Here is a 17,296-nt window from a genome sequence, read left to right on the forward strand (position 1 = left end):
TCATCGTCCTCATATTATTATTATTATTGGCAGGTATTTATATGCATTTTATGTGAGTATCTGCTATACCGTTATCTCATTGATTTACAATACAAGCATCAGAAAGTCATATTAATATCAGAATGTGCACCAAACTGCATATTTTTCTCAGTTTGAGCCTCTGAATAAAACTATTTTTTTCCTCCATATTCTCACTAAATCTGACTTTATGAAGCATAAACGCCTCGTGTCAATATGATGCATAACTGCATGATGCTCTCAATAAACAAGAAGTTCAAATTGATATTTGTATGATTATTACATTTGGAATATATATGGACTTTAAGGTCGAAGAAATAAAAATAGCACGAGTTTATGAAATTGTTTATTTCGCTTACGTGGTTTACAAACAGAAAAAGTGCAGACAATTATGAATTTATAAAGAGCACTACACATATACAAAATTATATTGCAAAAAAAAAATTTTACATCTTTGTTTTGATATCAATAACTTATGGCATTCAGAGAAAAACGAGTGACATTCAGAGCGTAACTGTGTGTCAGTGCTTGGCAGTATTTACAGTGTTCGGCTTATTCCTACAGGTTTGACTATTATAGTTACAGTTACAAACACTCTACAAATTAATATTCACATTAGAGAAGTGAAAATAAGCAAATAGCCAGCAGTGTGCGCTGATCTCAGACCTGCGGGTTTAGAGAGAAAGGCTTCAGGGGAATATGAACATCTGCTTCCTAAAGAGGAGACTCATACACACTTAGAACAAAATATGATTTTCCGTCTTATTTGATTCTTATAAAACATTAAATGTTCTTGTCATGGCCTGTTCCAGACAGACCTGGTTAGATACGATGAGCCGCTTCGGCCTGTGACAGGGGTTCAGAGGTCAGGCCAGTGTTCCTGAGGCTTGCACGCATCCCAAAAATGATGCTGTTATGGCATATGGTTGGCGTATTGCATTATGGGAGATTGGCGTGTGTTGGCCGGGGCATCCAGGCCGAGCGAGCGTCTGTAAGCGGCTGAGAGTCTGTAGAGCACATCTGCGGATGGACACGACTGGGCTTCGGCCTTCTGGGTCAGCAGCATCTCAAACAGAGAGCTGACCTCTGACATCAGAGCTCTGCCGCCCAGGCCGCTCTTCCCCGGGCTTTTTCCAAACGTGGAGAAAGAGCTGGAATCATCAGGACCGGCCACGGGACAGAGGGCATCATGGGGCGAGGGCGGCCCGTTCGGGACAAACAGGTTTTCATGGTAGTCGGTGGTCAGAGGAAGAGAAAGACGAGCTATCCACGCCGGATCGGGCATGTCTGAGAACACATCGTCTGAGGACAGAGGAAAGATCAGATCATATATCACTGAGTTCATGTCTTTCACAAGAGTATGGATATTAATAAGTTACAGAGATATACACTCTTAGAAATAAAACCCAGTGGGTTCTTCACTCAGTTTTAAAGAACCCAAAGGCCAGAAAGGTAGGAGATACTTTCATGTTTAATGGGTTATTTTAGTTTTTCTAGAGATAAAGTATGTGGTTTAAAGCTCCACTGTGTGATATTTTCCCCCATCTAGTGGTGAACTTGTATATGACCATCCAGTGAATATTAGTTTCTGTTCCTCTCAATTCCGATGTTGTTTTAACTCCTACGGTGGCCGATTTAGTCCAAGATTAACATGGCTTCCAGTTCGACCTCGTCCACATTGGACACAGAGCCATCGAGTGTTAAAACGCCAAAGGCCAAGCTTGAGTTTACGGGTTTGTCCGTCTTTGGCTAATGTACTTTCAAGATGGAGGGGCAACATGGCGACCCGCATTCAAACCCTCACCCGTATGTGTTTACAATGGCATATTATAAACTTACCAGAATACTTTATTACTTGAAAGAAGTAAATCTACATTAATGAGCACATATATTTTTGAAAGAACTAAGTGTTTTTAGCAAAGAATAAACTAAAAAAGATACACAGTGTAGCTTTAAAGACACTTTGGTAACACTTTATTTTGATAGTCCACTTTTGTCATTCTACTAACTCTAAGTAACTTTGCAACTACATGTTAACTAACTGTCATTAGAGTATTTGTAGACTGTCTGATTAATATTTACTAAAACTTTATTTTGTTGGTCCCCCAACAGACATTCTACTCACTATAAGTAACTATAATTCAACTTATTCTACTAACCCGAACCCTAACCCCTAACCATAACCTACTAATACTCTAATGACAGTTAGTTGACATGTAGTTGCAAAGTTACTTATAGTTAGTAGAATGTTTAAAGTGGACTATCAAAATAAAGTGAAACCGACACTTTTTGTTCAAAATTAACAAAATTTGAATGAGTCAAGTTTCAGAATAAAAAAATACGACTTTTTATCTCACAATTCGGACTTTTCCCCTCTCAAAATTACACGATATGAAGTCGCAATTGAGAGTTATACAGTTAGAATTGTGAGATGTAAACAATTGCGAGATAAAAAGTCGCAATTACCTTTTAAAATGTTTTATTATGTGGCAGAAACAAGCTTTCAAATGAACCCTTTTTCAAACATCAGTCTTTGTTACTGAAATAAAGTTTGACGTTAGACTAACGATTTTCGCCAAATTAGGGTCCGTTTCTAAAGTTACACACGACACACACGTTTCTAACTTCAATAACGTGAAGAGAATATAACCAACTGTAAAGTTGACTGTGTATAAGTCATTCTCTTCAAATGCTATTGAGCTTTAAAGTATTGTATATTTTGAGTATATGATCCCATTCGGTAGTATTTAACTACATAATGATTTGACAGTTTATTTTAATAAACATCAAACATCTAAAAGGTGTTCATCATGTCTGACACCTAGATGAACACTTTACAGTTGTTGTTTTGGTGACTGTAAGTCATTCCCTTTTACTGTTATTGAAGTTAGAAACGTGTGTGTCGTGTGTAACTTTAAAGACGGTCCCTAAATTCGCGAATCGCGTCGTCAAGCCAACTTTATGCCAGAGTTTAATGCAGCCTTCACGTGCTCTCCGAAACTTCCTAATTCCCACTTTAGAAGTAGTGATTACGAGCTTGTTGCATTCAAGTACTTTGTTGTCGGAATGAACAGGAATCATGGAGGTTTATTCTCACATATTTATTGGAAAAAATCTTATTAAAACCAACATCATATGTAGTGTCACTGTCACGCTTTCTGCCGATTCTGTAATTTCAGTCATGCAGGCTATTTTCGTTGTGTATCAAACATACAATACTCTTCAAATGATTACTTGTACATGTAAATACTACATTAGTAGTTCTCCCCGCCACCATGTTTAAAGTTTATGACACGGGAAATTGGGTATCAAAATTATTTCCGAACTTCTGGTAAACACGACATCAGAGGGCGTTCATGTGCAATTTTTACCTAGGAAACTCGACGATAATTGCGATAGCACATGAAGGCATGCCCCTGGTTTAACTATAGCCTATTATAAGTGTTTAGACCTGTCGGGAAGGTTTTCGCGGGAAATTGCGTACATGCGTCACTCGCGTGTCTCGTCATATCCGTAAGCAGAGTAAAGTCGCTGGAGAAGGAGATCGCGACAGAGCTCGTGATAAAACCAGAATCAACATGGGCTCGGCTTCAGGAGATGGAGAACTCAGATGATGGAGATGATGGTTTTATCACTCAACAGGTGAGTAAGTGTGTTATTAAACAGATAAACTGCCATATGTCGCTCTAACAGGAGTTAACTGTAAAGATGATCTATTGTGAAGATCAGTTCATATGGTTGATGTGCTGGAGTTTATTCTTGTCTATTAATGAGTAAAGCTAACATCTTCAGCTAGTCAGCGCGAGATCCTTTATCTAAACTGCTTATATCTCTTAAGACTATAGTGAATGTTTAATCAGAGAATCATAATCATCTGCACTATTTATATTTATCACGCCACACGTGATAGTGTACCTTTAATTAATAAAATGTAATTAAAAGGAATTAACTAAGTTGTTGTTTCTACATTAATTTGGAGAGTAACTGTGAATTATGGTAATTAATATTAAAAAACGTTAACATTAACTGTTTCTTCTAAGAGTAATATATATCTTCATGTAATCTATAATTTTTCACACCGACTAATATTTAGCGCACATCATCTACTTTCATTATGTTGTTGTTGTTGTTGTTGTTGTTCTACATCCTTTTTGAATGGAAACGAGTCGACAAAATAACTATTTTTTTCCATGGCTGAAAAATATTCATACAGTTTTCGAATAACGTGAGCGTGAGTAAATAATGACAGTATTTTCATATTCCTGTAAAGGGAAGTTGATCACTATGACCAAGTGCAAAGAATGTCTACAAAAACCCTGACCATAAATGCAGCTTTAAAATATACACATTGCTTATATATATAATGGTTTTGACAACATTTGACAGAAGCAAATGTTTTTGAAGGCTGTCTGAATCTCCACTTGTTTACTCGTTTGAGTTTGTGTAGATGAAAAACAGGATGGCAGGAAATACCAGGACGAGGTGAGCGTTTATCCTCACTACAGTAAACAGGCATTTCCTCGGCCTGACGCTCAGTGTCCATCAGCACGGCTGCCTTTAAAGGAACACGCCACTATTTCTGGAAATAGGCTCATTTTCCGTCTCCTCTCGAGTTAAACAGTTGAGTTTGACCGTTTTCGAATCCATTCAGCCAATCTCCGGGTCTGGCGGTAGCACTTTTAGCATAGCTTAGCATAGATCATTGAATCTGATTAGACCGTTAGCATCTCGCTCAAAAATGACCAAAGAGTTTCCCTATTTAAAACTTGCCTCTTCTGTAGTTACATCGTGTACTAAGACCGACGGAAAATGAAAAGTTGCCGATATGGTAGGAACTATACTCTCATTCCTGCGTAATAATCAAGAGCTGTGAGCGTCCCATGAGTGCAGCGGCGCAGTGATATTACACAGCGCCTGGAAATAGTCCCAGCATGCTCTCTGTGTAAGCAGGTTGTCACGTTGGTTATGTTGACAGAAGTTAGCCTATTTTCAGGCGCTGTGTAATATCAATGCTGCACGATGTAACTACAGAAGAGTCAAGTTTTAAATAGGAAAAATATCGAAACTCTTTGGTCATTTTTGAGCGAGATGCTAACGGTCTAATCAGATTCAATGATCTATGCTAAGCTATGCTTAAAGTGCTACCGCCAGACCCGGAGATCGGCTGAATGGATTAGAAAACGGTCAAACTCAACTGTGTAACTCTAGGGGAGTCGGAAAATGAGCCTATTTCGAAAAATAGTGGCGTGTTCCTTTAAAACCCTCTGGGGTTCTTCATTTATGGGTCACACTCAGGACTTTCGGGTCAATAATGACCCGGAGGGCGGGATTAAGATAAAAAAAGATTTGAGTAAAATCAATTAAATATATTTTTGTTCAATAATATTTTTTCTTTTCTTTTTTTGTGTTTTGAGATAATTTTATGATTTTTAATTAATATTTATGCAATAATTATGACCCATTTTTCCCCATTGAATATAATAATAAAAAAAAAAAGAATATATATATATATATAATTTTTTTTATTTTATTTTTATTAAAGCTGTATTTCGTTCAATAGTCAAGCCTAGGCCTCATGAAAGCAATTTGTAATGAGATCGGTGCCATCCGGTGGACACATTGAGCATTTTTATCACACAATAGCACATTTTTACCACTATAGTGGATCTTGCGTTTTATAACAAATAAAAAAAAATCGTAGCTTCATCAGAATGGTCCGAAACTTGGTGACTTTATTGGTACTTGGTATATGAACACCCAAAACAATTGGGGACAGGATTTGAAAAGTCTAAGTGGTCGTAAAAAAATAGTCACACTCAGGACCTTCAGGTCAAAAATGACCCCCATAGGAAATGAATGGAAAATTGACAAAAATATAAAAATACAGAGTTTTTTTGTGCATACAATCTACAAATCAGCCAGAATGCAGAAAAAAAGGACTCAACAGTGAAGATCTCTAAAACATCAAGTGTGCAAAACAGATAACAAAACTCACACACACACACACACACACTTATACACACAAAAACACACGCACACACAAATTAACGCGTGCCATTCCAAAAGCTAATTGTGTTATTGTGTGTATGTGTGTGAGTTTTTTGTCTGTTCCTGGCTGATTTGTAGATTGTATGCACAAAAAAACTAATTTTCCATTCATTTCCTATGGGGGTCATTTTTGCCCCGAAGGTTCTGAGTGTGACTATTTTTTTTTAGACTTTCCAAATCCTGTCCCCAATTTTTGTGGGTGTTCATATAACAAGTACCAATAAAGTCACAAAGTTTCAGACCATTTTGAAGAAGCTACGATTTTTTACATTTTTTATTTCAAAAAAATGTGGGGTCAGAAATGACGGCAGAGCCCCAGAGGGTTAAGACAGATCAGTATTGACAGCACAGCGGCTCTTAAAACGACACTCTTTTAGGCTAAAGGAGGTGATTCAGTGCCACAGTAAATGAGGAAATGACCTTCATCAAGCCAGAAACATTCCACAGATACTTGCTTAAGTGAATAAGCTCAAATTGTGTTATAACTCGACTCTAATTCACAGGTTTTCTGTGTTTGTGTGAGAGCGAAGCTTCTTAAACATGACGAACTTAGCATTCCACTGGACAAAATGTTCTTTATAGTAGAAAAATGTTCTTCTATGGCACAGAAATAGATGCTGTTTTTATAGAAATGCCCTTAAATGCTCGGTTGTTAGTGTGAAGAGCATCTAAAGAAGGAAGAGCATGAGTCTTCAAGCACAGTGAGGCATGGCTACAGCGTTTGGTTCTGGTGTGTGTGGGTCTTTCAGGCTCTTAATGAGAGAGCTGAGCTGGTGTGAGTGAAGATCTGATCAAACCAAAGCCCCATCAGAGAGACCTCAGCTTCAGGACTTCCTCTCGCCCTGCACCTCTTCACGGCCATCGCTCATTTCGGCTTTTATTTCACAATCTGCTTCTCACAGTGCCTCATAATTCGCTACTGAGGGAAATGCTGGCATCGTTAATTCATCTAAAACTGTTAAACTCATTAACCCACACACATGGTTAAAATCCCCGAAAGAGTCCAACCACATCCAAACAACCACCGGCAGACACACACACTTTACACTGACATGTGTGTGCCATTCAGAAAACTAGACGTTATTGTTAAATCTTTAGAGTTGCAGTTAGCATTATAGTTGTAAATCAATGCAGTCTCGCCTTCTAGCGCGTCTGAGGGTGAAATGATAGCACACCTCCTGTAATGTGTCAGTGCAATATGATTTACACACTGAAGATTAATAACCATAACCATAAACACAAGTAACAGTGATGCTTGTAACGCAAACGCCATCTTTTCTATCCTTAGGGTATGCATAACACACACACACACACACACACACACACACACACACACACACACACACACACACACACACATGCATCACCTGCACTGTGTTAACAATAAGGGTTAAGGCCAGTGTTAATTTCATTGACGAATAATTTTCGTCATAATTTTCGTCAATAACCTTTTTTCACTGACGAAAACGAGACGATAACTAAATAAAAACTAGTGTTGGATGACAAAAACTATGAGGAAAATCAACTGTCATTTTCGTCAACAAATAAAAACGAGATGAAAATGTTAGGAATCAATCAATAACACATTTATGCCTGGATATGCTGATGAATAATGACACTGTTCACTTTACCATGTTTATATAGTAATGTGTTTTAGACGGTTGTAACAATGCAGATTTGATCTCCTGAACTTGAATGAGCTCCTGCAACTGCAATAGAGGCGCAGACATTTCAAAATAAGAGTCCCGGTGTATTTCCAGCTGGTTTATAATTAAAAGTCACGCATTATATATTAGTTTTTGGTTACACAATAAACTGTATTTAATTTCACTCCCATTTAATTCATAGTCAGGAGGAAAGACCAGTATTTGACATATTCAATAAAGTATCAGGGTTATAATAGTTCACTAAAACCATACAAAAAAACTTCATTACTTGAAATTAAATATATGTTAACTGAGATTTATTGAAAGAAATAATAAACTTATTTGAAGCTTTAGCTTAACCTAATATGGCCTACTGACTAAAACAGAAATACAAAGTTATAAAAACTATAGAGATGTTTTTAAAAAACAAACAAAAAAGTGAATTGAGCTCTTTCGTGTATTTTTAATGTCAAAAACAAAATGATGTCAATGTCAGTTCAAGTGACAGTCGGTTATGTAACGCTTAAATGCTTAATTTATTACAATTTAACTAAACTCATTAGATTTTAATGAGACTAAAACTACTGTAGATTTAAAATCTTATGATATTTAGTCGACTAAAACTAAAAACAATTCAGGTGACTAAAATATGACTAAAACTAAATGGAATTTTAGTCAAAAGACTATGACTAAAACTAAATCAAAATTTGCTGTCAAAATTAACAGTGGCATGACGTGAAGAGCCCAAGGACATGTGAATATCCGTGTGAGCAGGTGTGTGTGTGTGTGTGTGTGTGTGTGTGTGTGTGTGTGTGTGTGTGTGTGTGTGTGTGTGTGTGTGTGTGTGTGTGTGTGTGTGTGTGTGTGTGTGTGTGTGTGTGTGTGTGTGTGTGTGTGTGTGTGTGTGTGTGTGTGTGTGTGTGTGTGTGTGTGTGTGTGTGTGTGTGTGTGTGTGTGTGTGTGTGTGTGTGTGTGTGTGTGTGTGTGTGTGTGTGTGTGTGTGTGTGTGTGTGTGTGTGTGTGTGTGTGTGTGTGTGTGTGTGTGTGTGTGTGTGAGTCAGGGGTTTAGACTGAGATGACTCCAGAGGAAGAGAGGGAATGTGTATCTGCACGCTTCAGAAAGAAAGCCCTTGAACACAACACTGATGTCTGTCCTCATGACTAACACTGACCTCACACTCCTGACTCCTGAGGGTCATGACTGTAGTTTGATGTTGGCATATTAGCATGCAATTCAATACATTGAATTGGTCTCCTCTGCTCTGATTGGTCAGACGGCCTATGAAGACTCGTTTTTGGACGCGAGTGGAAAATCCTGGAGCATGTAAAATCATTCACTGTGTATCTTTGGTTTGATAAAGATTTGAGGTAAAACTGCTCAGACATCAGAGAGATAAAACAGAGACAACAAACTGGACCTTTAATTCAGGAGAACAAAAAAGGTCCCCGTTAATTTAGAGCGAGCTGAGTCTCGGAACAATAGATGGAAGGAACTGCGCACAAACATTTACTCTATACATAGACAAAGGAAACACAGCGGCAGAAATCTACCTTCATCCAGATCAGCACACTTCACGCATGGATGCTTTATTTGTTGTCTTACTGGACTGTGTATGGAAAAACACGTAGTAAACAGGACAAATGATGGATATCTGGAAATCACCTATAACAAGTAGTAAATCCTGTAATGTATTCACAGTCATTTGCCGCTGCCTGACTTCACTTTACACAGTTAGCTCTGTTCCTCTAATTTAACTCAGATTCCTTCAGTTTTAGTCCAACAGCGGTCAGATATCCCAGTATTTAGCGGTCAGATATCCCAGTATTTAGCGGTCAGATATCCCAGTATTTAGCGGTCAGATATCCCAGTGTATCCCTCAGCTCTGTGTTAACACCAGCGTTGTGTTGTATGACTGAAATTGACCACTCATACCAAACAGTGTTCATTTTGACAGCATATTTTGATTTAGTTTTAGTCATAGTCTTTTGACTAAAATGCCATTTAGTTTTAGTCATATTTTAGTAACCTGAATTGTTTTTAGTTTTAGTCATAAGATATCATAAGATTTAAATCTACAGTAGATTTATTCTCCTAAAATATAATGAGTTTAGTTAAATTGTAATACATTAAGCATTTAAGCGTTACATAACCGACTGTCACTTGAACTGACATTAACATCATTTTGTTTTTGACATTAAAATACACGAAAGAGCTCAATTCACTTTTTTTGTTTGTTTTTTAAAAACATCTGTATAGTTTTTATAACTGTGTATTTCTGTTTTAGTCAGTAGGCCATATCAGGTTAAGCTAAAGCTTCAAATAAGTTTGTTTATTTATTTTTTTAATTTTAGTTAACATTTATTTAATTTCAAGTAATGAAGATTTTTTTGATGATTTTAGTGAACTATTATAACCCTGATACTTATTGAATATGTGTCAAATACTGGTCTTTCCTCCTGACTATGAATTAAATGGGGATTAAATTAAACACAGTTTATTGTGTAACCAAAAGCGAATATATAATGCGTGACTTTTAATTATAAACAAGCTGGAAATACACCAGGACTCTTATTTTGAAATGTCTGCGCCTCTGTTGCAGTTGCAGGAGCTCATTCAAGTTCAGGAGATAAATCTGCATTGTTACAACCGTCTAAAACATATTACTATATAAACATGGTAAAGTGAACAGTGTGATTATTCATCAGCATTAGTTGATAAACACTGGTCTGGCATAAATGTGTGTTATTGATTGAGCCGCTCTGGAGCTGGATTGGGGATGAGCCGTGTTTTCCAGAGGTTAGATCAGCATCTGTGACACAGATCATCAGTTCTGACCCCATCTCTGCCCTAATCCTCCCTCACTAACATTTCTCTCGCTTTTATTTGTTGACGGAAATCACAGTTGATTTTCCTCATAGTTTTTGTCATGATATATATATATAGTATAACACAGAAATTAAATAAAAATATTTGTAGGTGATTACATTTTTTTTTTTTTTAAGTCACAAGGTGTTAAACGTTGGCGATAATCGCGGGTGACAATCGTCCGAGGCTTCAGACTTATGGTGTGGGAACAATTCAACGTCGAGCAAATGACAGAATTTTAATTTTTGAGTGAACTATCCCTTTAATTAAACATATCAGTGGACTCATTAAAATAATGAAGGTTTTATGAACATTTACCAGATGCCAGCAGATTATGGAGGCCTTCTTCAAATAAGGGGTCGACAGGTGAGTCTCTGCCGGTTTCCCAGTCCATATCACCCATTTCACTCTCGCCATGACCGCTGTCTTTAGTGCTCAGCCAATCAGCATCCTGCGTCCCTGACCTACAGTACACAATGGTGAACGATTCAATGTCACAATTAGTGGAAGAGCTGACAGTATGATTATTAAATATGCAGACATACTGAGAACAAGTAAAAACCTTTTATATGTATAGTATATAAATGTATTAACGTGGTACCATGACACTAGTATGGTATGTAGTACCATTTCTATACCGTGATATTTTAATATGGCGATCATTCAGTACTATGGTATATTGAGGTACCAAGGCACTGTACCATGGTGTCGCACAATGCCTTTTTGTAAGGGAATATCAGGTATGTGATTATCTCTAATCAGTTAAATAATGTTCTCAAAGCTGGGATTTTACTAACACTGAAACTCAAACAATACAGCACACAGCAAAGGCAGTGTGACTGACTGCTGTCTTTGTTTTAAGCAAGCCATGTCTTGCACAGATGAATCACAGTCTTTCTCTTCTTGACTCTAAATGAACATAAGTGAAATTCAAAACAATCTGTGTGTGAAGACAGAGCGGCGGATCAAACACCTCATACTCACCGACTCACGGTTACTTCCCAGAAAACGACCGGATAAAATCTCAATTCTGATGAGACTAGCTTGACTAAGATGGCTATTGTGATAGTGTGGTTATTGTGGTATTGCTTTTAGTTGTAGTTCAGGGATGAGTGCCGTGTTTATGTAGTCAAGAGCTTCTATAAATGGTCAAAAGGAAGTTAAAAAGAGGTTTACCGGCCAGTTCTGTGAGAATACTTGTTTCCACGGAAATTGGGTCGAGGCTGAAGTTGTCCTTGATGCAAAAGAGACAGGAGCTGAGACACCTGCTGTAGAATTAAAAAGACATCATAAAAATGTGCGTGTCTTCACAAATATTGTCCAAGTGCCTGAACCACCACATACCCAATGCCTGACAAGTTTGAAGGCCATCATTTTTGATTAAGCTACAACACAGTGGACAGCCAGCCTACATTAATCATTCTGGGAAAATGGGTTAGTGAGTTTAAGTTGGAGTTGTGGAAGGGCTGAGGGAGAGACAGGAAGCTGTTTCTACACAGGGTCTATTCTTCTAGAGGCTATTTCCTTCCAGGATGCACATAAGAAACCCAGCCTTGGCTGCGAGGACAGGCACCGGTGACATTTCGGCCCCTTTCCTCTGCAGGTCTAATTTGCCAACTGGGCCAAGTGAGTAAGGGAGGGTGGGTTAGAGAGGAGGAAAAGAGAAAGGGGAGGTCAGGATCCACGCTCTTCCTGACTGTATTCACGTGAGGGCTCGGACCCGCGCCAGGACCTTTTGTTTCTGCTAAACGCTTTGGTGGAGTTAAGCATCTGGGTGGACCCAGACCCAAAGGATACACCGTTTGACTAGCACAGCACTTTTGGGTATTTTGAAATATAAGCTGGTGAAATGTAGTTATTCTCACTTTTCTTATCCTTTTTTTTATTTAAAGGATTAGTTCACTTTTAAATAAACTTTTGCTGATCATTTACTCTCCCCCATGTCATCCAAAATGTCCATGTCTTTCTTTCTGCAGTCGATAAGAAATTAAGGTTTTTGATGAAAACATTCCAGGGTCTTTCTCCATATAATGGACTTCAATGGGCTCCAAACGGTTCAAGGTATTTATGCTATTATTTTACCTCTTATCAGACGAACATGATCATCTCTGAGCTCCGCCATAACTTCCGCTAAGTGAGGTCAAAATACGACCGTGGTCATAGATGTATACGTAGATGCCTCATTAGCACCTGTACAGATCAGTAGAATGAGGCATCTACGATCAATATTTCTATGACCAGGCTCGTATTTTGACCTCACTTAGCGGAAGTTATGGCGGAGCTCAGAGACGATCATGTTCGTCTGATAAGAGGTAAAATAATAGCATAAATACTGCTGGGTTTCTCTCAGAAACTGATGGTTTGTCTAGATCAGACCCTTATTCATCATCTGGTGTCGTTTAAAGCCCTTTGAAGCTGCACTGAAACTGTCATTTGGACCTTGAACCGTTTGGAGCCCATTGAAGTCCATTATATGGAGAACAATCCTGGAATGTTTTCATCAAAAACCTTCATTTCTTTTCCACTGCAGAAAGAAAGACATGGACATCTTGGATGACATGGGAGTGAGTAAATTATCAGCAAAAGTTTATTTAAAAGTGAACTAATCCTTTAATGAGAATCAGATCAGTACAAGTACAATTTGTTTACTCCCTCCAGCCCATACATGCCTAAAAAGTATAATATTACTGTGCAGAAGTATCTAAGTAGCTTCCCCCTCAAACATGAAACAAATCTGTATTTTCTTCTCACATTCAGTAGGACTCTGTAATGTGATAACTTTGAGGATTGGCAGCGTTTTCTCCTGAGGCATATTAAAGGTTTAAGTTACTGTGTGACACTGAACTGTGTCTGAATACACTTCATCATGCCTTCATCATCTGTCAACTGTCCCCTTAGGCCGCTATAGATATCCAGTATCCAGCCGAGTGGGAAAACTATCATCTACTTGAGATTATATCAACTGGAGTGCCTTGAAATGGAAGACGATACCCTTCAAAGTATGTCTAATGTATATCTGAAATGTTAAAATAGTAAAAAAATGATCTTACTTGCACCTCTGGTGAGGCAGAGGACAGCTCAATAGAGCCGTTCTCTGCAAAGGCCGCCATAGAGAGCCGAACAAGGTTCCTCAGGATCTGCCTGTGGTCTGCCTCTTCCATCCTTCCTCTTCTTTCTGTGGTTTTTGGTCTCCGTAATGTGGCCTGATTGCTAGGGACTGAAGCCATAGTTTGTGAGGGGTCCATGGTAGTGGGCTTGACTTCATCGTTTTTGTTGCGTCTGAGTGTGCCGGTCTGAGAGTTTGCGAAAGAAGATGAGGACGAATTCCTGGTCTTTTGCAGGGTTCGATATGGCGTTCCTGGGTTGTAAGGAAGTGTCCCATTCCACTCTATGCTCCCAGGCTTTCTGAGTATCTTGCTCTGAGTGAATGGTGGGTTCCCATCCATTTCCATATGAGCTTGATTTTGAGTCATGCGAGCAAGGGTTGGTGTAAGGGTAAACTGGCCGTGTGGATTTGGTTTTTCCACTAAGGGTGATGATGTAGATGACAACACCTCAGCTTCATCTTCTTGTGGGGTTTCTTTGCGACCCCGAAGCGCCGGTACCAACTGGATGTCAGTCTTGCGAATGTGCTTTTGAGGCCGTCGTGGGTGGCGAGTGTAGGTTGACTCGGCTTGTCTACAGTTGTAAGCACGGTTGTCCCGTTTGTCAGGATGACAGAATGTCTTGGCCAAAGCAATGGCTAGAAATAATACCAGGCAGGTTGAACCGAGGCAGATGGCCAGAAGCATTGTATTACTGAACTGGGCCTGGTTATCGTGAGACAAGTTCTTCAGGTGGTCACGAAAGTTGATGAAAGTTACTTCCAAAGTGGCTCTTGTGGTTAGCGTAGGTGTTCCCATATCAGATACTGCTATGCCCAGCTTAAAAGTTCTGCCAATCAGTTCTGTGGCATTAGATGTGTTCACATAGAGCTGCCCAGACGTTTTGTCCAGAGAAAATATATTTGAAGGGTTGCCTTTTGTTATTCTAAAACTGAGTCTGCCATTGAGACCAGAATCTGGATCACTGGCCCGAATGGTAGTGGCCAGAAAACCTTCGGGTTTGTTGAGGGAAGAGTAATTTCTTGGTTTGTGGAAGTTATCCTCCAGAGATTTATCTCCGAGTTCAGTCACAACCTCCCCTTTGTCCACATTCACTGGGACACTTAGCAATGCAACTCCCTTCTTGGGTGGTGGCTCATGGATTATGGGGTAATTGTCATTAACGTCCTGTATCTCGACCTCCACTGTTGCACTACTGGTCATTGGTGGGTATCCTTGATCTACAGCCTCCACAACAAATGAGTAGGAACGGGATTCCTCATAGTCTAATGTTTGCTGGACAGTTACAGCCCCACTGCTGGGGTGGACCGAGAAAAATGCTGTCGGTGTCCCCAGTTCATTTGACTCTTTAATGGCGAATGATACCCTTCCGCTGAGGTCCAGGTCAACATCATGTGCCTCCAAAGTCAAGAAATTGAAGCCAGGTGTGTTGTTCTCTTTGAGGACGCCCCGGTAGTGACTTTTGGTGAACTTTGGTGCATTGTCGTTTTCATCCAAAACATGGACAGTCATGTGCTTGACGCAGGACAGAGAAGGATCGCCACTGTCTTGCGCTAGAAGAGTAAGGTTATATTCCATTTGTCTCTCACGATCCAGAGTGTCATTGGTTACCACCATGTAATTGTTCCCATGGATTTGCTTGAGTCTGAAGGGGCCAGATCCGCTGAGAATGTGCACTCGTACCTGCCCGTTTGCCCCAGAATCGGCATCAGACACCATCACAAGAGCGAGGAAAGACTCATTTGGTGCTCCCTCTGTGACTGTTGCGACGGGGGAATCTGGTGGAGTCCATGTTATGTGTATCCGGGGGGCATTATCGTTGACATCTCGCAATTTTACCTGCAACTTGTGGTGGGACGGGATAGCATTGGGCCCCAGATCTCGAGCTTGGATGTCTACCTCATACACGTTCTTTTCTTCAAAATCTAAGAGGCCTTGTAAAGTCAAAGCACCGGTTTTGGGGTGGATGCTGAATAGTCTTTGCACTTCCGGTGGGACATGTTTACTAAGGGAGTACTCCACCTCCCCATTAGCACCTTGATCAGGGTCTGTAGCACGGAGATTAATGACGCTCGTCCCGCGAACTGTGTCCTCTGCTAGCTCAATAACAGGCGGGGCCTCCTCAAAAACAGGGCTATTGTCGTTGGAGTCAAGAATCGTGACTATAACTTTTGTGCTGCCCGATTTTGGGGGGGTTCCTTTGTCCCATGCGGTCAGAACCAGTTCTAAAGATGGCTGCAACTCCCTGTCCAATTCTTTGATGACCACTAATTCAGCTTGCTTGGCCCCTCCAGAGGTACGGACGTCCAGAGCAAAGTGCTGGTTGGAAGACAGGGTGTACGTCTGCAGGCCGTTTGGTCCCGCATCTTGATCCACAGCCCGGTCCAGAGGGATGCGCATTCTCAGCGAGGCTGTCTCCGAGATCTCCACCTCCTGCACTAGACTGGGGAAGACAGGGCTGTGGTCATTCAGGTCCATCACCTCCACATGAACTGAGAGGAACTGCATAGCACCACCCTTCTTGTAGAGCACACTGAAGGACAGTTGACAAAGTTCTGGTCCCGAGCATAGCTCCTCGCGGTCCAGCCTGCCTAGTGTTGACACAGTACCATCCCTTGAAGCAACTGTGACTGGTGGTTCATGCCCATGCTGGACGATCTGGAAATTTTCCAGTGATCCCATCACCCCAAGCTCACGTAGGTCATCCAGGAGGCGACCCACCCTGGTCCCAGAGGGTTGTTCTTCCCAGACACGGTATTGGATAATGAGGGGAGAAGAGCCCAGAGTGTGGGCGAAACAGGGTGGACACTCAATAAGAGCTGCCAGAAGGAGCAACACCTGGAGCATGACTGTGTGTGAGCTTTCCTATTTCCTTTTACGTAGAGTCTAGATAGGCATCACAAGACACCTACAATCCACAAAACCTATACCTACTCTAGGGTTAAAATTAAATACTATAAATGATTTATGATGAAAACAGTACCGCCACAATTACCAATTACAGTAAAATCATGAAAAACTTAATAGAAGTGTTATCCTTAAAACTGAGTTTTACTGAAATCAATGCACACATTACTTAATACACATATCAAACAAACAATCATGGTACACTGCATAACCACTTTCATAAAAGATTACTTCTGATTTGTAAATAAAGGTGTCTAGCGTCAGCCAGATCAATGTTATTCCAAAGCATTACTCACTCACTCACACACAGCTGCTGCTTCCCGGCTCAGGACTAAAGTGAGGAACTGTGGAGGCTGGGATGGCACATTCAGTGGGAACGGCCTGAGAGCCAATCACAAACAGCGAGGGAGGAGTGTGTACAGTGCTGCTCAACTCCACCCGTCTGCAGAAATTAGTGGATTCTGAAGAAATGAGTCTGTGCTTTTAACGAAACATGATCCCACTTCTTTCCTTCACTGCCTCTAGCTCTTCACACATCTTTACTCCTTTTCCAAACTGTCTAAATAAACACAATGAGAGTCGCAGTCTGTGGAATCTGTCATCAGTGTTGAAGCGAACCTGAGGTGAGACCCTCAGGGGCCCTGAAAACAAAACAACGGCCTGGATCTGAACTCGGAGAGTGCTGATGTAAAGTCCAGAACCTGTTG

General features: G+C 40.1%; 1 protein-coding gene across 1 annotated transcript; it reads right to left on the bottom strand.

Annotated features, from left to right (window-relative positions):
• Nucleotides 1–346: 346 nt before the first annotated feature.
• Nucleotides 347–16,927, bottom strand: pcdh12 (protocadherin 12). Its single transcript, XM_079838934.1, has 5 exons — nucleotides 16,886–16,927; nucleotides 13,629–16,617; nucleotides 11,755–11,846; nucleotides 10,897–11,042; nucleotides 347–1,320 (listed from the first exon to the last, which is right to left on the bottom strand). Exons 2-5 carry the CDS (start codon nucleotides 16,527–16,529, stop codon nucleotides 932–934), a joined length of 3,528 nt encoding a protein of 1,175 aa, XP_079695060.1. The 5' UTR covers nucleotides 16,530–16,617; nucleotides 16,886–16,927; the 3' UTR covers nucleotides 347–931.
• Nucleotides 16,928–17,296: the final 369 nt, after the last annotated feature.

This window comes from Gobio gobio, assembly GCF_949357685.1.
Source record: "Gobio gobio genome assembly, chromosome: 16".
Lineage (NCBI taxonomy): Eukaryota > Metazoa > Chordata > Actinopteri > Cypriniformes > Gobionidae > Gobio > Gobio gobio.

Excerpts from the sequence above, each read along its gene's own strand:
- pcdh12 (XM_079838934.1), bottom strand. The coding sequence starts at position 16,529 with ATGCTCCAGGTGTTGCTCCTTCTGGCAGCTCTTATTGAGTGTCCACCC. Across the intron at positions 11,043-11,754 it reads TATTCTCACAGAACTGGCCG|GTCAGGGACGCAGGATGCTG; the intron begins GTAAACCTCTTT and ends TGTGTACTGTAG. Across the intron at positions 1,321-10,896 it reads CCATAATCTGCTGGCATCTG|ACGATGTGTTCTCAGACATG; the intron begins GTAAATGTTCAT and ends CTCTGTCCTCAG.